The sequence below is a fragment of the Artemia franciscana genome, chromosome 6 (assembly GCF_032884065.1).
Source record: "Artemia franciscana chromosome 6, ASM3288406v1, whole genome shotgun sequence".
NCBI lineage: Eukaryota > Metazoa > Arthropoda > Branchiopoda > Anostraca > Artemiidae > Artemia > Artemia franciscana.
The window spans coordinates 14927721-14950677 of NC_088868.1; the positions used below are offsets into that span (position 1 = coordinate 14927721).

General features: G+C 33.2%; 1 protein-coding gene across 1 annotated transcript in view; it reads right to left on the reverse strand.

The window, feature by feature from the left end:
- The window catches only part of LOC136028494 (leukotriene A-4 hydrolase-like), a 51982-nt gene that overhangs the window by 11620 nt on the left and 17405 nt on the right, over window positions 1–22957 (reverse strand). Inside the window, exons 4-6 of the mRNA XM_065706337.1 lie at window positions 12734–12884; window positions 8624–8824; window positions 4536–4725 (exon numbers count right to left, since the gene is read on the reverse strand). Of these exons, the coding sequence (XP_065562409.1) occupies window positions 4536–4725; window positions 8624–8824; window positions 12734–12884 (542 nt within the window). The remainder of the gene's footprint in view (window positions 1–4535; window positions 4726–8623; window positions 8825–12733; window positions 12885–22957) is intronic.

Sequence of the window (22957 nt, forward strand, 5' to 3'; positions counted from 1 at the left end):
CTCTTTTTTTAGTATATTAATAACTATACCAGTATGAAAAGACTGTAGCACTGTTGCAGGATCAATACACATCTGATATAACAAGGCAAGATGCTGGTAGAGTAAGTCAGACCCGTGCTGGAGGTGATCTGTAGATATGCCATCGAAACCAGGGGCTTTCCGGTGCTTTAACTGACGGATAGTACACTGTATATCTGCAGGAGCAATTACAGATATGCTTCTTTTTTTAGAAGTGACTGTAATTTACATTTTGAACTAGTTTCACTGTCACTTTCCAGCTTTAGATTCTTAGATTTAAAGACGCCATTGTAATACTTAACCCACTCTTCCTCACTAATGTGTGAGGCAGGTCGACTTTCCTGACGCGATTTTTTATAACACTTCCACATGTAATATGGATTACTGATCGCTTCTTTAGATACTCGGTCAGCGTTTTCCGTCTTTTCTCTGTCAACCATTATACTATATTCTTTCTTGGTTATTCGGAAAAGATGAAACAGGGTCCCACTTCTAAGCTTATTCGAGTCGAGCCATATGCAATACCACAAGTTGGCTCACCGTTTGGAAATTTTGAGTTTGTGACAGGTATCCCATCCCGGTTTGCGAGCATCTTTCCTAATTTTGCAGCTGTCTCTGCTACTTTCCTTGCATGAATTATCTAGCAACAATAAATATCCAAGGCTATTGGGTCTTTAATTCCATGTAGCAACAGATGATACGGTACTTTAATTTTGTTTAGAATACTATCAGATGTGGTAGCGTACAGCTCTCTGTTTATTTTTGACCACTTCGACTTAATATAGAATTTTCCACTTTTGGTGGTAGAGGCAACTGGCTTGAATAGAACTTTGAAATTTAGGCCAAGATGGTCACTAACTGTGTGTTCTGATTCAACTAGAACTGATCCCGATAGTCTTATGTTGGTTAAAACATTGTCGATATTACTAGTTGAGCCTGAATTATGAATAAAAGTAAATTGCTGACTTTTCGTATATGTGGAGATATCGTCAGGTAAGCTGGCGAGAAGCATATCAGTTAGTTTACCAGGACTGTTTGGGTTGCACTGAAAATCGCCAAAAAATCACGTAGCGCCTCTTGCCAAGTTTATGGGTGAGCCTACTTAAGCGGTTATACGCTTCTGAGAACTTTTTCTCCGATTGTTCACAGTTAAGGTTTGTCGCCAAGTAGACATTAATTAAGAAAAATCCAGATGGTCCTGGGAATTCTACTGCTAGATAATAATCACAAGATTCATGAAAGTTGCTATCGAGTTGATCATCAACTACATTAGGTGTACCACCAGAAGGCCTGCCACGACTATATCGAAGCTTAGCTTCGTGAAGGAAAAATAGTTTTTACAAGGAATTTGTTGCAGTAGGCCGAAATTAGGGTTAAGGCTGTCCTGGCTGAGTGGTTAGCGCGCTGACGTGGCCAAACACTTGGTTGGCCAACCACTTGGACATAATTATGTGTCTAAGGGGCACGGGTTCAATCCCAGTTGTGACCAGTTATTTAGTTTGGGACGGGAATCAGTGGTGTGACTCTGTAAGCTCAGCCAGAGTCGACCCAGTTCTAAATGGGTACCCAGAGAAATATGGTGAAGGTAAGCAGGAAGGGTGTGTTAAAGCACAGGATGGTTGGCCCCCAGCCTCCCATTGCATTTCCTGGATGAAGGGCCATGAAACAGAGATCAGCACCGCCGGTTTGGACCTTAAGGGTCTAGTGCCATCTTACTTACTTACTTACTATATGAGGGGTTAGTAACTCTAATAGTACACTGAGATAGGGCCCCACTTGCCCCTGTTGATATCCTGCTACAGATTAATTCAAAATAATCTATTAGATTTTATTATACTATCTAGGGTAGAATTGCAATGCATTTTAATAAATCTCCAAAAAATAAGCAAATACAAACAAATATAAATCTGTTGTGTACAAGCGTTGGATCCCCACAAGCCAGAATTCAGCTTAATATTTATTATTGCCACATTGTGTCGTTTTTAAAGTGGCCTGAAGAAGTAGCTGTTCCCCTATGTCTCTTTCGGGCCTAAACAAGAAGTTCAATCTGGAAGAATGACCCAGAGCTCAGAACTACGAGAAAACCGGGCTAAATTGCGGTTCAAAATATGAATAGCTTGCGGCCGCTATCTAAGGGGTAATGTTTTCGATATTAAACAATGAACAAAGCTAGATTTTAAAAGTTATCTTCGAAGAGTTAGGTATAATGGTACTGAATTTCCTAAGACTCCTAGCCAGTGGAAAAAAGTGATTAATGTCGCGAAGTTTGACGGATCACCTATGCCCTACCAAATCCCAAATGTATCATGGATCAATCATTATAGTAAGATATTTGAAACAGGGATATATGCGGTTCATTCTCGTTTTGCCACCCTCTGTCCTAATCTGTTGCCTAGGGAAATTACTCAAGGTCATATACCTCCCGTTTGTATTGACCATGTCAAAAGAAGTGTGTAGAGACTTATATCAAAATCTATTGATATCGACGGCATCAGTGCTTTTCACCTCAATACCGATTCGGAGGAATTATTGTGTAATTCCCTGATTCTTTTTTATTTGATAGCATTACGTCAATTTTGAAACGTGGTAAGGATCCAACTAGTTTCGCTTCTACGGAATAGGCCTATTACGGTTGCTTGTACTTTAAGTAAAGTATTTGAATATGTTATGCTCCCTGATCTCCTGTCTAAAGTAGATTACATGTCTAATCAGTTTGGTTTCAAGTCGCATAAAGGATGCCAACCTGCTCATCATGCTCTAGCTTTGCTATTACTTGAAGCGCATGAAAATGATTTGGAGGTTCATTCTGTGCAATTCCATGTTGCAAAAGGATTTGAATCAATATGCCACAGCCAACTTTAGTATTCTTTAATACAACTTGGTGTTATTGTGTCTATTATATCAACTCTTCGTCTTTGGTATTCTAATTCATTGTTCGACTCAAGTCAAGTGACACTTACATTCGTAATATGCCTATCCGTTCTGGTCTTAGGCAAGGATAAGTCCTATCCCGGTATATTTTTAATACTTGTCTTTATTCTGTTTTACAACGTATTATTCCATCATGGTTTTCAGGCCTAACAAATCTTTCGTATATTGTATATGCAGATGATTGACTACTGATTAGCCGCACTAAATCTAGCCTAATTAAGTCAACCCCGCGTGTTTCTAAGTCTCTTGAGGAAATCGGCGTCAAACCTAATAAAAAAAAAATGTGAATATTTAATTTTAATGCTAAACATCAAAGTAGTGATCTTGCTTGTGGTTCTTTTTCAGTTAAGTTTGTTTCTTAGATTTGGTGGCTTGGTATTGGTGTCTGTTTATCTTTATCGGCTTTTTGATCTTGTGGGCTTAATGATATTAAAAGTAAACTTAAAATTGGGTACGCAAAATTGTCCCAGACCTAGGCAGATTTTCACGAAAGGCTTTATCCAGACTTTATTATGCACATTGCAATCACTCTATATTGTTTCTGTCCGGTTTGCACCCATTTTTTAATAATCAGGATTTACAAAATATAAGAGTTCTGTATTTTTGGTATTGCAAATATATATTGTAACCACCATGTTCTTATAGAAATTGGAAAATTATTAGAAATGTTTGTGCCATAAATGTTATTTTTGTTTATAAAAAGAACTTTATGCTAGATTAGGTGCTGATGCCTGTCAAAGCTTAGGTCCTTACCACCCTTTAATTATATTGTATTGTCTGCGTTATTTTGTTTTTCTTTCCTTTTGTGTTTTTACTCCGCTTAAATTGTTAAAACAAGCGGGTAACAAATAAATTTTTATACTTTTAATGCTTTTGAGATTTTTTTTTCGATTATGTATAAAATTAAGTCTTGTGCACAAAATAAAATCAGGATGAGAACGTATTCGATCTATTCTTCTTACTTTTCATAACAAATCCTAAAAAGCTTTCATGACCCCTTTCTCGGAAGTATGCTTCTGATTTCTTCCGCTGATTACTTTAAAGGTATTTTGATCTGTTGAAAGGTAAGTTTGATCTGTTGAAAGGTATGTTGAAAGGTAAGTTGATCAAGTTAAACTTAAAGACCTGCTGCAATAGAAATTAAGGCAAAACGGATGTATAGTAAAATTCGTGTTTTTATTCATCTCCTTTAGCTATGACATATGAGATATTATTTCTCCGGTGACAATTTCAACCAATCTATTGTTCATTATAAGACTTTTTCCAACAAGTCAAGAAAATGATTGGAAAAGGACCGGTTGAATTTGTTGATTAAGAATTAAGAACCGTCCGATACAACCTTAGCTAAAGCCATAGATACTGCTATAATATTCATAAATTTCAAGGTATGATAGTACGGACGTGGAACGAAGGTCATAAGATTACTACTACTACTACTACTAATAACTCACTGCAGCACCAAGCCGCCTGAGGCCAACACAGCTAAAATATAGTTTGTTACGAGGAAGAACTCTGTTCCAGAGCTCAAAATGTGCTTTGATATTAAATGTACCCTTTCTTTGTTTCAACAAAAAATATAAACTTACTCAGGCTTGTACGGCGGTAATCCAGGTTCTTCAAACCATGCAGTTGTATTCATATTCAGTAATTTAGTGTAGACATCTAGTGGAGCCTCTTTTCTCGTAAATTCGAGGATTGTTTCAAATAAATTATGCAGTGTGATTGATTGGAACTTCCACTTTGACAAGAAATAGCGGATAAATTTATCAAAGAGTTCTGCAAAAATATATTACACTGTTCAGTATAGAGAAAAAAAAATCTTCTGTAATTAATAAGCCAGTATTTTAATCACCGGATTACTAGCACGGCGCATTTGTGGAAAAGTTTTTTCTTCTAATCTCGCTGGAACATTAATGCTAGTGCTCTTGCTGTTTTTCGACTTTTGCTAAATCAGACTCTTCTAAAAATAGTCTGTCGAAAGACTTCGACAGAATATGACCAAAGCCCTGTCCTCCTCGTGAAGGACAGGGCAATCCAATTTGTTTTGTGATTAAACAGGGAGGTAAATCTGATTTTTAGAGTTAAAGTTTGTACTTGAGCTCAGAAATAGAAACATAGAGAGTTTGGTTTTTGTCAGAGCACTGAGGCTGTAGCTGCTTGATCGTCCAAAAATAGGGTTCACTACTGTATTAGAAACATATTGAATCTGTCACCATTCATAGCATTAAGTCAGAACATATTTATTAGTTACTATTTAAATCATACAGCCTATTTCTTGTTTTTAAGATTTGTTTCGTAAGATTTTTCTTTTCGTTCTTTTACATAGGGAGAAACAGTGCATAAGTTTTTCAAAATTTAACACACCCTCTCTTGCCTCTTGACTGAATGGCATACCTACTTTTTGTTCCACATTGTATTTTGATCATAGTCGCAGTGTCAGATGTAACACAAAAAAGGATGAAATATAGCCCATAGTTGCCGAAAAAAAACGTTAAGAAAAAACTGTCAAGGGAGGACAAATCATCCTTTGAAGCTTATTCAGGAATGTTAACTATTATTTTGGTTGATTTTAATCGCAACGGTTTATTTCGAAATTTAGGTTAAACACCTACACACTCACAGCATATCCTAATCAAGACTGCATATAAGATACTTTCATTTTACCCCAAATTTTAGCCTTGTTTAATAGTCTGACGCCCATGCCTTTAATCATGTGCTGGAATTACCTAAGGGGAAACCACTGAAATGTCTATGAATTTTTTAACTTTGACTTTTTTTAACTTTGACTTTTTTTAAGCTATACTACTGTATGCCTGCGAGACATGACCGCTCAAGGCTGAAAAGGCTAGAGCTATGGACACGTTTGATCACCACTGCCTTCGCCATATGCTCCGAATCAGGAGATGATCTAGAACCCCCAATAGTAAAATAAGAAGCCGCTGTGACCAGCCTGAGGAGCTATCCTTCATAATTGAGATACGTCAACTCAAACTCCTCGGCCATGCCTTGTGTCATCCCAAAGGTACGATATGTCGAGGTCTTCATCTGGGAGCCAGTGCCATCCTTAAGACGACATCGGAGAGGACAGAATAAGAATCTTTGGTGAAAAGTCAAGGAGGACCTTGAACCATGGGGAGGCTTCCAGAGGCATGGTAGGTGATAGGCCAGAGATTGGCTGAAGATCACCCCGGAAGTTACAGGCCATAAATCGAAGTTGTTGTCGGAACTAATTACAAAGTCCATTGGTGCCAGGTTGGGTATTTAATCGTACAAGTTTTAGCCAAAAGTCGAAAAAAAAGACTCATCCCCCTTTACAGATGGGTGCCACTATGTGTTAAATAAATACTAAAAGTATGCTATACAACTGAACTATTAGCGTACAACTTAAAATAGGAGACTTTATATTACATGAGACCCTTTGTTTAATTCCGCAGAACGTCCTTACTAAATTTTACAAATATACACCTGTATTTTTTCTCTTGGAAACTCTTCTTCTATTAATTTCTCCCGAGAAGTTACGCATGTGACAAAATGTCCCCATGAAATTAGTCATCATGAATAATTGGGGGTCATGACGAGTCGCCCCATCACAAAGAAGGGTGATGATTAAAATGAATATACCCAAAAAATAGAATCTTATTTTTTTTGATTTTTTTTGTAGCCTCTGTGTAATAGGTGTATCAAACACAAATATTGCTTAACTTTTGGGTAAATAATGTTTTTTTTAGTCTATTTTAGTGTCTTCCAAGCATAAATAAAGTAAAATCATCCAGTAAAAGCAACTCAGGATGAACTTGCTAGAACTGCCTTTGCTGTTGGTTCAATATTTTGGGCCAGATTTTATCGAACTTTGAAGCGCTTTAGCAAAAAAAAAAACAAAAAAAAACAAGTACACAGAATATTAGGCTGATTTCGTAATATTTACAGATAGAATAATTATTCCGGTATCATAAACGATGACAAAATTTTTTGTTTGACCTGGATTTTTTCTCCCTTTTTGATAGTATTACATTGTTTTCTATTTTATTTTTCTTTTTCTTTTTACCCCTTTATTCCTTCTGATCGATACTTCTCTTTTTTCTTCTCTTTCAAAATCCTTGTTATTGTTGTTCAAATCCTTGTTATTGTTGTGGTTTAAGTAATTCATCTCATCTTTGAAAAAAAGTCTCTATTCCACCTGATCAGCGCCTTACATACTAATATATCATATAAAATATAGAAGACACAACTTTTTTAATTATATAAATGACAGGTTTCGAGATCAGGGTAGCCAACATTTCGGTCCAAGAATGTTTCTCCTCAACATCCAAAAACGTGTAATTTTTAGATAAAATGTGTCCATCTTGGAATCTCAAAACTAGTGGTTATTTATTTTTACCAGTTGGATAATTGACAAAAAGAGACTTTGTACACCTGTTTCAAAGCCGCCCCCTCAATATCAAATACAATGCAAAATAAAAATTCCATATAAACAAGAGCTAAGAGCTCATATGGCGCTTGTGACGAGGCATGAAGAGCTAAGAGCCAAGAGATCATATGGTATGAGCTCTAACAAAATTCTATGAATCAATAGATTGATTTAAAAGGAAAATAAGAGGCTTCATGCCGGTCAAGATTTAAAATAAGAGCTCTGAGACACGATATCCTTCTAAGTATCAAATTTCATTGAGATCCGATTACCCGTTCGTAAGTTAAAAATACCTCATTTTTTCTAATTTTTCAGAATTACCCCCCCCCCCCCCAACTACCCCAAAGAGAGCGGATCCGTTCCGGTTATGTCAATCATGTATCTAGAGCTTGTGCTTATTTTTCCCACCAAGTTTCATCCTGATCCCTCAACTCCAAGTGTTTTCAAAGATTTTAGGTTTCCCCCTCCCAACTTCCCCCCCCCCCCCAATATCACCAGATCCGGTCGGAATTTAAAATAATAGCTCTGAGACATGATATACTTCCCAACATCAGATTTCATTAAGATCTGATCTTAATTAATCGTAATATTCTTAATGTTCGTAAGTTAAAAATACTTCAATTTTTCGTAAGTTAAAAATTTTTCATTCGTAAGTTAAAAATACTTCAATTTTTCTATTTCTTCCAAATTAACGGACCCCCACTCCTCCCCCCCAGATGGTCAAATCGGGAAAATGACTATTTCTAATTTAATCTGGTCCGGTCCCTGATACGCCTGGCAAATTTCATCGTCCTAGCTTACCTGGAAATGCCTAAAGTAGCAAAACCGGGACCGACAGACCGACAGAATTTGCGATTGCTATATGTCACTTGGTTAATACCAAGTGCCATAAAAATGTATAAAAAATGACTTATCGCTATTTATACCAAACGCTAAAATCACTCATTTAAACATCTTACTTCGGTTATCCTTTTTTGTGCTTCTATGTCCCAAATTTCTGATATATTTCACTTTTTGCCCTTTTGGCAGTTGCGAATTTGTCCTTTTGGCATAAAATGTATCCAGTTGGCAACCCTGGTCGGGACTCAGCGGACCAAGTAAGCGCAACTTGGTTCAAGCTGCGTAAAATTCATGGCGAAGCAAATGAAAGTTATTAAAAAAATTTGGTAATTAAAAATAAAAAAATTGGTCTGTATAAGTACATGGCTATAGCCTATTCTACTTTACTCATCAGGTTATCAAAAAAAAGATATAGAAAAAACTTACCCGAGTCTTCGTACAGCTCATCCCAGTACCAAATAACGGTACTTCCTTTTTCATATGGAACTTTAGAAAATGAATCCGTTGGATCTAAGCCCGTTAGATCTAGATGAAGCTTTGTGAGGGGATTCTTTTCACCGTATTGCTCAATTGAGTCTTTCAGGTCCTTCCATCCACCTTCAGCTAAAAATTGCCTCATTGGCTCACCTAAAAAAATGTTTGACTTACAGCTTACCTTCAAATAATGCCTAAAAAATAGAATTGAGAGCCTGGGTAGAATATGCGAAATTACCAGGGACTAAGAAGGTTCCTCACTATCAGCTTCACAGAAAATTACCTTTATGAAAGGAGTCAAGAGCAGAAGTCATTCTAAAGCTTTATGACTCATAAGTAGAAATACGCTGACTAAAATACGCTACACTATGCTACCAATCAAATAAACAAAACCTTTTCAAACCAATCAAACAGTGACATTAAAACTCGTAACAGACAGAGTTTATTTCTTGCATGAGAGGGTGGGGTCCTCCTTAATTACTCGACCTTTACACTCATTTTTTACAGTATAATACTGCAAGCATTTAAGAGTGGGACAAACTTAGTTAATAGATAATTGTAAGTGTAATATTTACAGATTACTTTTTAAAACATTTAAGTTGAAAATATGATTCTTCAAAGCAAACGCACATTAATAAGCTCTTTCATTTTGTTGGGGTATTGAAAAATGCTTTTTGTACCACTCAAATTGTCCTTATGATTGAGCAATTGTTCTCAAGGCATCGGGAACAGAAGGCTAAGCTCTGGCGTAAAGAGTAGGGGTCAAAGAGGGGCACTCCCTTCATATACTGGATAATTTCTGTTCGCTCTGAGTTATTTTCACTCCTTAATTTCATGTGAAAAACTTGTTGTTTTTTCGTTTAATTTCTACTCGTTTTTATAACGCGGCCAAGGCTATTCTAAATGTCAGGAAAGCTACCACTTAATTAAATATGACTTAAAAAAACTTTCGTTTTTCAGAACAATGCCTATGGGAACAATTGATTGTCTAGAGTTTTAATTGAAAGAAAAGCACCGTTTTTACAGCCTTGGTGAACAGAGTGTCATTTGACTCACTTCAACACCACCACAAACATTCTCTAAAATTTCCGACTTAATGTCTTAAGCAGTTCGTGAGATATTGCAGATGCGCTCTTTTGACAACCTTCATGCACATACTGTCTTCTGTTTTATTTTAAGATTCCCTGAGGTTTTGGGGCTACTTGATTCCTCTGCAAAAAGGTTCTGAGATACGCTGAATTTGATGGTGTATTTTTTTTCAAGATCTTACGCCTTTTAGGGGTGTTTTGCTCCTTGTCTCAAAATTCGGCAAATATATATATATATATATATATATATATATATATATATATATATATATAGAAATTTAACATATATATATATATATATATATATATATATATATATATATATATATATATATGTATAATTTAAAACATGTCTTGTCAAATAATAAAAGATATTTTGGTCTTAAATTGTAAGGATTTCATTGATATTTCTAAAAATATATATCCATCAGAGCTTACTCTTGAACCTAGTCATGGCGCTGGTCATGAAGATCATTTCTTAGATTTAAATGTTAATATTTGTGATAATAATAAATTAAGTTTTAAAATGTATAATAAAACGGATGATTTTGATTTTGAAGTGATTAGTTTCCCATTCCCTGAAAGTAATATACACTCAAATATCACATATTCTGCGTTTTTCTCACAGTTACTTCGTTATGCAAGGATTTGTAGTAATTATATTGATTTTAAAAATAGATGTAAAATCTTAAGCCAAAAATTGATATCAAGAGGTTTTTCTGCAAATAAATTAACTTGGCAATTTAAAAAATTTAGTTTTCATTATAACGAACTTTTAAATAAATATCAAAAGAATTATCTGGAAATACTTAAAGAAATTTTCAAGTAATTTCGGAGGTTCGACAAATGATGATGCAGCGCCATTTATTTTGAATTGTGTTTCTAATAGAGCGGATTTTTTTTTAAAAATAGCCACATGGTAAAGATGAATTCTATAATTGTTTAGTTCATTAATTTGTTTTTTTTTGCAATGAGTTAATATTTGTGATTTGGTAAATTTTATCATATTTAGTTTACCTATTGTTGCTAAAAAGAGGGATATATTAACAGGATAAGCTTGTTTTGGTGTTACTTGGTTTTTTTACATTTGCTGTTTTTTTTCATAGGCATGTATTTTGGGGGTGATACCTGACACGGGGATACCATGGATATTCTGTGGTAGCCACAACACTTGGCTGGGTAGAGAATTTAAAGTGGCGAAACCCTATAGGCCAGTGTATTCTCCTGATGAGCCCTTGTGTTGGGTTGTTGCCTCTGAATTATTTGTCTTTATTATTTTTTCTATTGTGATTATTATTTTGGTAAATGACGACTTATACTTATTGACGACATGACTGCCTGTCCATGGATTATTCTTTATGGTTGATTGTGTTTGGCTATGCTGTTTGACCTATGTGATTGTATGGATGAGTAGGGTTAAGGCCTCATTCAAGTGCTGGTCTATATTAATCACTAATTTAGGAAAACAGTCTTCCTTTTCTCCTTCTGTCTTTTTTTTTATGTGTTTGTGCTGTTGCATAGGTGATTTCTCTTTTCATGATATATATATATATATATATATATATATATATATATATATATATATATATATATATATATATATATATATATATATGTATATATATATGTATATATATATATATATATATATATATATATATATATATACATATATATATCTATATATATATCTATATCTATATATATACATATATATATATATATATATATATATATATATATATATATATATATATAGTTATCAAAACAATTTACTTTAAGTTTCAGTATCTGCGAGCACACGCCGTTCCCTACTTACAGTTTGTTACCACGAACTGTTTAAAACTGCTATTGAAATTCAAACTTGTACTGATTAGTAGATCAACTCACACAAAAGACAAAATTTATAATAAAAAATTAATTTATCACAAGCCCTAAAGGATCAAACTCTTAGATATAAAACAGCACTGAAAGGACAATTCAAGAGAGACAACACCATTTAAACAAATTAAACGAAACGCGGTAACATCAAATCATTTCCTACGCAATTTGTTTCAACTACAAAATCACTCTTATATTTAAATCATAGAGCATGTATGGGTTCAAGAATATCTGTATGTATTAAACTTCTATACCTAATTTAATTACACAAAACTATGAAGGAATCCAAAAAAGCCTTTTTATCAATCCTGTTGAAATAGTTCGTGCCAAGTCTAAAACACTATCCTGAGCTTATACTTAAGTAATTGCTAATAACAAATGTCAAGAGCTGTCATTAGTAACAACGCGGACACTTTTACCGAGCGAGATTCACTTTAGATAAAATTCCAGTAAAATCGTTGCAGAACTAACAAAAATGCAATAAAATTAGCAAAACCATAGAAAAAAAAAATGTAGCTTCCTACCAGAATTTGATATTCTTCGCTTTTATTGACTGGCCAAATCCCTTTACTGATCCTTTTATATAACGCCTATAGCTATCTTTTATATTCGATCTTTTGATGGCACAAAGGAAAAAAATTGCTTGAAGGAAGACGGTTTTAGTTCAGAATTTGAGACACAGCATAATTTGGCGTGGGGATGGAATAACCATAAAACAAAGATTACGCATAAGTCAGTGGTTTGACCTATCAGTACGGCCGGTAGATTTTATAATATACAGCTTTAGTACAGACTTTGCTATTACTGAGTTAACATTTTCTTTTATCTCTTTCGGTATCCTCAAATGAGGGTCTTGTTTGGTGTCATCAGTTAATTTGTGCTATATTATAAATTTATTTTACCTTTTCTACCATACTTTTTTCATTCATCTTTTTCTAGCATAAGATCAGTAAGGTATCAAAAATCACAAAGAAAGTATACACTGTACACATAAACTTCATTTACATTAATCTAAACGAATAAAGAATTCAGGTTCCCGGACTTGGAAAAATGGTGACATAGCCTACGAAGTACTGCAATCAAAATGACCTACCATAAATTCGTCCCATGATTTTTCTCTCTAGAAAGACAGTAAATGCTTCCTTGATCCAAAAATGTTCGAAATTGAAATGGGTTACTAAATTGCCTGTCCAAGAATGGGCGATTTCATGGGCTATTACATTAAGGCCAGTGCCATCCCCAGCCTGTTAAAAAAGAAAAAAAAAATCAAAATGAACTTTTTTCATAACAAAGTGAGACTGCTGACGATCTTAGCAAGACAAAATTTAGAAAACGAACAAACGAAGCTTTAATAGACAGAATGGCACAAAATGTATGTCAGATAAAAGGCAGTCACATAGAAATACGATTTGAGGTGAAGGGTAGGCCTTCCGACAAGGATCAAGCTATTGTTTATCTTTTATGTAACCAAGAACTGCACTGAGAAAATAAGTTTTTCCTCCTTTCACCCGTCTTGGCCCAAATAAAAATAAATAACTTTAAAACTATAAATGAAAGCTTTAAGAATCGCTTTTTCTTCACATTGCCCATCTTCTTAGCAGAGATCCTTCACCATTTTAAAATATTCAAACATCGTGATACAAACATTAGATCTTCAAAATACATGTAGGTATATATTGATATTATTAAACTCTAACATTTCTTACATTATTTCTTACACAAATTCCGCTATTATGGCTTTTTATTAAAATAAATAAAAATAGTTAACAATTGTATGTTTTGAAATGTCGCATATGTAACCGTCTTCATGCCTGGGGTCTTCGTTTCTAAATCAGCGTCATTCAAACATTAAATCTTCAAATATCATTAAATCTCTCAAAATTCGTGAATATATCTATAGACTTTAATAAACTACAGGGATTTTTTTTTACATCTTTCAATAAAATTTCACGATTATATTCCCTTACCAGAAAATGTAAAACACTTGTCCAATTGCCATATTTTGAAATATCGCTTAATTTGTTAAAAATGTTGGAAGTGAAAATTATGTTCAAGTCAAATTCAAGTTCTATTTATTCCTCATAAAATAACACTAACAAAACCAATATCCCAAAGGGCTAAATGGCCCGTTATTTGAGAAACGGCATACAATAAATAAAGGATGATAAAACTTGACATAAACGTACTAACCAACATCTAATATAAATCTACAAGGAAAAGAAATCAACTCACCGGCAGTCCCAAATAAACAGTGAGCCTCACATCATCCGACAATAAAATACAAATTAAAAATCCTCTGCGTCATTGAGGATCCACGTCAACAAAACAACAACCCCCCCCCCAAAAAAAAACAACTAAGCCATAAGAAACATTTAATAAGAAACTTTTCATCTGTCTCTTAAAAGAGACAAGTGTACGTGACTGTAAGATCTCAGCGGGAACCAAGCTCCAAGCACGCCCCACAGTCACGGCCAGACCGAAGTCTGAATGAACCGAGGGAGTAGCTGGAATCATCACATCCTCCCAGTTTCAAACTATATACAAATTTACTTTTCCTACAAGTTTTAGCAGTCCCGAAAAACAATATGGGAGATCTCCCTAGAAGTATTGATATGCCAACGAAGATAGAGATAAAATATAAATATCTTTAATCTTAAGGAGGTAAAGAGGAGTCTGTGTAACCGACTGGAAAATTCTTGCCACTTTCTCATGAAGATGGTGAATAGGAGCATGTACAGAGGGAAATGTGGACATCCACACAGACGAACAGTAACATATATAAGGGTAAATGAGACAGAAGTATAAAGGACGGAGGATAGGGAAAGGAAATTAACTCTCAAGCATATTCATGAAATCCTTCTTGTATTAACGCATTCTGTATAACTTTTTGTCTTAGTATTTTTCTGCTCTTAACTTTATTTGTTAACAACTTGTTTAATTCCTGAATATCCGTTTGTATACATCAAATTATATTTATAAAAAATAACTTTTGACAACTCTTTTTTTATAAAAAGCACGAATAATTAACTCTGCCGATTTATCGGATAAATCATACGCAATAAGAGTTGTCTGTTTAACTGTAGCAATATGAAATATCTCCTTTGTATAGTTTAGAAGATAGCCTTTACCAAAAACACTCTTTTTCTTATCAATTCTAACCAAGTCACCAACACTAAATTTATATTTCATTGTTTGAGGTTCTATGTCTGAAAACAGATATTTAAGAACTTTGTTTTTATTTCCTTTTCTGCTAGCTTCTATTGTTTTTATTTTGATTAATCTATGAAATGAATTATTATAATGGTCAGCAAATGACGGTAACACATCTATCCAATGTTTAGTATTTTTGTAGGTAAAATATTTCCATAATTTCTCTTTAATAATTCTGTTAAACCGTTCTACTACTTGAGCTTTTAATTCACTTTCAGATGAAAACTAGCGAATTTCATGACTTTTTAAAATACTTGAACGTTTTTCATAACAAAATACCTTCATCTGTTTGTAACTTTTTAGTTTTTGAATTTTTAAGTAAATCCGTAAAAACATTAATAATTTCCATACCCATTGTATTTTTTAAAACGATACACCAAACTTATTTAATAAAACAATCACTCACTCTAAGAATGTAATTAAAATTATAATTTATCCTTTCACACTGTTGTACATAAACTAAATCGGCTTGCCACAGTTCACCAGTACCATGTATATAAACGCGCCTTTTTCCAAATGTGTAATAAGAGGGATGGTGTAAAGAACAAATATTTTGTTTTTGCAATGTTTCTTTTATTTTAGCTTTTGAAACAGTATAAAAATTTCTTTTCATTTTTTTGTAAATCATTAATCCCTGAAAAATTAGAGTAAAATTCTAAAACCTTGTCTTCCAAAAGCTTATCTTCGATTTGGTTGTACCCAGCTTTTTGCTCTACCCAGAGTTTCTGTTCATTGCTTTCTTTTTAAAAAGCGATTGTTTTTGCAACCACATAGTGCACAAATACCTTTAATCATAGGTAAATCATTTCTTTTTGAAACTGTTTCAGTCATTGAAGTAGTATCAGTAACCTTTATGCATCGTATACAATATATCTTGCTTTGTAAATTCATTTCCATTTATAAGACTGAAATTATAAGATAAATTTTCTAAATGATAAATTTCACTTAAAAGAAAACAATGGGATTCCTAGGCTTGATTATCTTGAAATCTGAAAAATTTAGTTAATAAAATGCTCACTTAATAAATAGCTGAAATAGCAAAATTGATTAAAAGTTTTTTACAACGAAAGTCCAAACTCGTTAAGACAAAAAACAAAATATCGCGTTACACAGTTCATGAATCACGTGTAGCAGCGAAACTATTTGATATAAAAGCTGTTGGTAGAAATGATCAAATATTTAATAAGATAAACAATCATCTTAATAAAAAAAATAATACTAGAAGCGAATTTGATTAAGTTAGGGCATAAGGCAAAACGTCGAAAGGATAAGAAATTCTAAAGATTTAATATTATTCCAGAGTTAAAAAAAGGTTTCGAAAATGAAATAAAATAAAATAAATAAATTATTTCAGATTTACGATATCAATTTAACAATATGAGAAATAAAGATACTATTGAACTGAAATTTTTTTAAAAATCAAAACAGATTCCAAATGCTGGAAATAATAACAAACTGAAGAATAAAGCAAAAGGTTATTTCAAAGCACAAGTTGAGATTAATAAGAAAGTGAATACAGAAACTCAACAGCCCATTCGAAATTTAAGTGGTAGAGATAGGGTAAAAAAAGATCGGAATATTGACATCTGATTTTTATTTAAAAATAAGAAAAACAAGAGAGTGTCAAGATATTTCAGAATGTATTTTTAAAGCAGAAGAAGAACACGATAATAACCCAAGTATTCAATGGATTAGAGAGAATTCCCTTACAGTTAATATCAATTCAAAGAGAGCTGAATATGGACCACATTATGACTCTGTTGTTAGATACCTAAGAATAGAATGAGTGATAGATATAGTTACAGAGTTCAATTTACAACACAAATAACATTTAATTATCAAAAGAATAATGAAGAACTCAAACCCATCCATGATTATAGCTATTCCCGCATTCTTTATGGTGAAATCAAACAAACTCATCTAGGTAGTAATCTCAGGAATACTCAAACATTAGTCATAGAGAATACATCGAGATCAGGCTTACAATTTGAAAGAGTCTATGGGATTTATTATCGAATGACAAGATTACCTAATTATGTGGGAGGTACTTATAAAGAATTGCATGAATTTGTAAAAAAAAAAATAAGCTTGCATTAACCTAAAAAATAACGATAATTAATAATTATCTTCATTCAGCTAAAAATCATGTAGTAAGATTATCAAACTATCAAAAACATCGAAATGAACTCAACTTGAATGGGATTACTAATTTTCCAATTGATATTCAAGATATTTATAAATTTGAAAACAAGTAAAATATTGAAATTTGTTTTTTTTTAATAATTAAAAATAAATTGGATAGAACTCATATTCCAAGAACTAAGATCAATGGGAAAATTGCTACACGTGTGATTAATTTACTCTACTATGATAACCATTATCTTTTAATTAAGGATCTAAATAGATTACTTGAATCTCAAGTATCTAAAAATGAGCGAAAAAGTCGCTAATGTCAATTCTGTGGACACTTTAATAACACTCCAATGAACAAGGAAAACTTAACAAAAAAGAAAATGGTGAGGATCGTAACACTATTATGCCAAAAGCGGGATCAAAAATTGAATTTAATAATATAGCTAAAAAATTAAAGTAGCCTATTGCATAATAGCTGATTTTGAATCCTAAAGTGAAAAATCTATTCAAAAGAAAGGTAAAAAGACAATTAATGTAGCAGAGCAAAAGCCATTCGCTTATGGATTCCAAGTATGTTGTTCTTTTGATATAGAACAAAATAAATATTACGAATATTTTGTTGAACATAACAGCGAGCATTTACCAACTACCATAACAGGTGTTTGTAAAGAAATATTAAATTAGCATGAAAATAGATAGAGAGAAGATGGGTATACACAATAACAAGTAAAGTAAAATGGAATCAAACAACTAATAAAAGCTGTCATTTTTCTCAAAATAAAATAGTAGATAATAATTTCCATTTAGATCACGACCATATGACTTCTAATATACGTGGGTTACTCACACATAATGTAATAAAAACTAGAATTCCTAAGCTTATCCCTATGGTAACGCATATTTCAAAATATGACTCTCATTTATTTTTTGGAGAATTGGTACCTGATAACGGTATTTTTAATTCAATAGAGAATTTTATATCGTTTTATGAAACAGTAACTGTTAGTAAAACCCAATAAGAAATTCGTTTCACAGATTCACTCTATTTTATGGCTTTATTGTTAGATAGGATTTGTGAAAATTTAGTTAAATGTGAATGTAAAGTAAATTGTAATTGTTTAAAAAACAGTTTTGAGTATAATTCTGATGTATTTCAAAATACTGAAGAATTCAAAGAAACAACAAAGAAAGGTATTTATCCCTATAAATATATTGGTAGCTATGAAAAAAATAAATGAAACTAAATTACCTTTAATAGACAAGTTTTATTCTAGGTTAACAGGGGAAAATATTTCTGAAGAAGAACAAATTTGGAAATAACTAAAATGTAAAATAAAATAAAATTAAATTTAAAAAGTGATGTTTTAATTTTATCAGATGTCGTTGAAAATTTTAGAAATGTATGTTTAAATAACTATCCACCGCACTTCTTCTCAGCACCAGGACTAATATAGGAATATTTTCTCAAACACTCTAAAGCTGAAATTCGCTGATTTTCTGACAAAGATATATACATTTATAGAAAGAAAAATGGAAGGCAGTGTATCTCAATGTGTGAAAAGATACGCTAAAGCTAATAATAAATATATGAAAACTTTTGATAAAACAAAACCTTTCATTTATTTAATGTATTTAGATTCTAATAACTTATACGGTTGGACAATGTCTCAGAATTTACCGGAAAAAGATTTTAAATTTATTAATTTACCCGACCATTTAAAAGAAAACAACACCTCAGACTGGGCAATTTATGCAATTGATTTATAATATTCAGGTGAGCTACACAATTTACATAAAGATTTACAACTATCTCCTGAATATTTTCAAGGTAAATTAAGTACAACTTTACGTAATAAATAAAATTACGTTGTGTATTATAAGAATTTAGAATGTTATTTAAAGCAGGACTTACTATTGAAAAAAATACTTACAATACTAGCATTTACTGAGTCACCCTATTTAAAAGAAGATATAAATAATAATACTAAGTTACGACAAAATGGAACGAACTTTTTTTGAGAAAAAATGCTTTAAGCTAAGGAATAATGCTTGTTTTGGGAAAACCACGGAAAATGTTAGAAAAAGAGCTAGTATTTAAATAATCACTAGTTATAAACAAAGAAAAAAAATGATTAAACAACATAACTTTAGATCGAAAATGATCTTTAGCAAGAACTTCTCGGTGCCCAGGATGGCTAAGTCAAAAGCAAATCTAGATGAACCGATTTATTTCGGATTCGCTGCATTAGTATTGACTAAGTAACTGATCTATGAATCTCATTATGAATAAATACAACCAAAACATACTGAGAACATTGATTTATGCTAAATGTATACGAATGGCTTTAATTATGATATTGGAACTAAGGATTCTTATGAAGACATTAAAGCTGACCTCCAAGAAAAATTTGATGCTTCCACTTATAAAAAAGATGATCCTTATGACTTCCCTGCAGTCAATAAAAAGTGATAGGTATGATGAAGGATGAATTATCTGGAACACTAATGTGTAAGTTTGCAGTTTTAAGATCAAAAGTATATGCTTATTTAAAAGAGTGTGACGGTGAAACCACAGCAAAGAAAAATTTGAAAGGTATCAAAACGAATATCGTTAAAGATAAAATAACATCAGAAAATTATAAAGATGCATTATATAGAAAAGTAGGAAGCTTATCGGAAACTCAGTATATTTCAAGAGCAAACGAACATTGAATATACTTAGAAAGACAAAATAAAAATGCTCAATACCCTAATGACACTAAAAGAAAAGCATCGAAAAATAAAGTAAACACGGTCCCCTGAGGACTTAATCCTATAGTAAAGTTAGTTAGTTAGATAGCTAGGTCAGTTAGATAGTTAAGTTAGTTAGTTAGTTAGCTATTGTTAGTTAGGTAACTAAGTTAGTTAAGTAGTTAGGTTACTTAGGTAGTAAATGTAGTAAGGACATTAAGTTAGTTAGATACTTAAGTTAGTTAGTTCAGTTAATTAAGTAGTAAGTTAGTTAAGTAGTTAGGTAATTAGGTTAGTGAGGTAGGTAAGTTAGTAAGGAACTTAAGCTTGTCAGGCAATTAAGTAAGTTAGTTATGTAGTTAGGTTAGTTGAGCAAGTAATAACAAAAGAAGAGGCTTAGCATCAGAAGCAATTTTATTACGAAAAGAGACTAAATTGTTAGTAAGGGTAATGCCCAACCACCTTAAAGAAGTCACGCACGGAACGCTAAATTTAGAACAATTAAGTCTAGAAGATTGGTTAGGAGAAGGACCAAAATGAAGGAATTCACATTTATCAGGGTTAAGGGTTAGACCTACATTCGAGAAAGCAGTAGAGATACAAGGAACAGAAGCCGAAAGCCCAGACTTAGTTCTATAATGAGAAGAATATCGTCTGCATAGGCAAGATATGAGACATTTGAACTACCTAAAAGGTAAGTTGTTGGAAGACTATTTTAATATTAGCAATAAAAATTTTGAAAATTGATGGAGATAAAACTCCACCTTGTCTTACGGAGATCTTCAACATAGAAGGATCAGAAGGAGAAGATTTGACATGAAGGAAAGAATGACCATACCAAAATTTAAATAAAGAAACAATAGAAACATTCACTCCACATTTAAGCAAATAAAACAGGGATTGGGAATGAACTACAGAATCAAAAGCCTTAGATAGATCTAAAGAACAAAAATAAAGATCATAGCCCTTCCCGGAAGCATCAGAAAGCAGAGTAGAAAGAACATTATGGGCATGCTGACATCCCAGACCACGCTGAAAACCAAATTGGTTAACTCCAAAATTTATATTATCTGTTAAAGAAGGGAGAAGTAAATACTCAAGGACTTTGCTTAAGGTACAAGAAACAGTGATAGGAAGATAAGATGAACAACAAAATGGATCTTTCCCCCTTTTTAAAATAGAAGTAACTGTGCCACACAAGAAACTGTCCGGTACGACAGAACAACACAAACACATTTGAAAAAGTAGTTGTAAATGCGATATCAAAGGGGGGCCATCATGTTTTAAATCATTCACTGATATTCCATCGGTGTTAACTGACTTAGACTTGAGCCTTTTAATAGCCAGGTAAATTGAATCAGCGGATATCGGTAATATATCCAGCTGAGATAGAGCAGACGGTAGCATACGTTTCAAAACAGCTGAAAAACGTGAATGAACTGCATAATTAATCCGTGAAAAAATAGCAATATAATGCGATTCCCAAGCGGACTTAGAAATATAATTGCCAGGACCATCACTAATAATTTTACTATAATTTAAAACATTCTTCCAATCACTTGGATTTGATGGAAAACCAAGACCCCGAAATCGGACTGCACAAAGGTACTTCTTATAAGCAGGTTTAGTGCGATTTTCAAACAGTTCGTGGTAACGAACTGTAGTAAGGAGCGACCCGGCTCAATAGTAACCAAAACTCTAAAAAATTGAATTTTGATATCAATAGCTACATCAAAAGAATCGCATTTTAATGCTGATTTTAAATATATAAGTTTCATCAAGTTTAGTCTTACCCATCAAAAGTTACGAGCCTGAGAAAATTTGCCCTATTTAGGAAAATACAGAGAAACACCCCCTAAAAGTCGTAGGATCTTAGCGAAAATGACACCATCAGATTCAGCGTATCAGAGAACCCTACTGTAGAAGTTTCAAGCTCCTATCTAAAAAAATGTGGAATTTTGTATTTTTTGCAAGAAGACAAATCACGGGTGCGTGTTTATTTGTTTTTTTTTTTTTTTTTTCTTTTCCCCAGGGGTCATCGTATCGACCAAGTGGTCCTAGAATGTCGCAAGAGGGCTCATTCTAACGGAAATGAAAAGTTCTAGTGCCCTTTTTAAGTGACCAGACAAATTGGAGGGCATCTAGGCCCCCTCCCACGCTCATTTTTTTCCCAAGGTCAACGAATCAAAATTTTGAGATAGCCATTTTGTTCAACATAGTTGAAAACCATAATAACTATGTCTTTGGGGATGACTTACTCCCCAACAATCCCTGGGGGAGGGGCTGCAAGTTACAAACTTTGACCAGTGTTTATAGACAGTAATGGTTATTGGGAAGTGTACAGAAGTTTTCAAGGGGATTTTATGTTGTTTGGGGGTGGGGCTGAGGAGAGGGGGCTATGTTGGAGGATCTTTCCTTGGAGGAATCTGTCATGGGGGAAGAAAAATTCAACGAAAAGGGCGCAGGATTCTCTAGCATTACTATAAGAAAACAATGAAAAATAAACATGAAAACGTTTTTTCAAATGAAAGGAAGAAGCAGCATTGAAACTTAAAACGAACAGAGATTATTACACATATGAGGGGTTCTAAAAATACTTTAGCATAAAGAGCGAGGTATTTAGGAGGAGATAAATACCTCGCTCTTTATGCTAAAGTATTTTTAGTAATTTCAACTATTTATTCTACGGCCTTTCTGATTCAGGGGTCATCAAACAGTTCGTGGTAACGAACTGTAGTAAGGAGCGACCCGTCTCAATAGTAACCAAAACTCTAAAAAATTGAATTTTGGTATCAATAGCTACATCAAAAGAATCGCATTTTAATGCTGATTTTAAATATAGAAGTTTCATCAAGTTTAATCTTACCCATCAAAAGTTACGAGCCTGAGAAAATTTGCCTTATTTAAGAAAATAGGGAGAAACACCCCCTAAAAGTCGTAGGATCTTAACGAAAATGATACCATCAGATTCAGCGTATCAGAGAACCCTACTATAGAAGTTTTAAGCTCCTATCTACAAAAATGTGGAATTTTGTATTTTTTGCCAGAAGACAAATCACGGGTGCGTGTTTATTTGATTGTTTTTTTTTTGTTTTTTTTTCTTTTCCCCAGGAGTCATCGTATCGACCAAGTGGTCCTAGAATGTCGCAAGAGGGCTCATTCTAACGGAAATGAAAAGTTCTAATGCCCTTTTTAAGTGACCAAAAAAAGTGGAGGGCATCTAGGCCCCCTCCCACGCTCATTT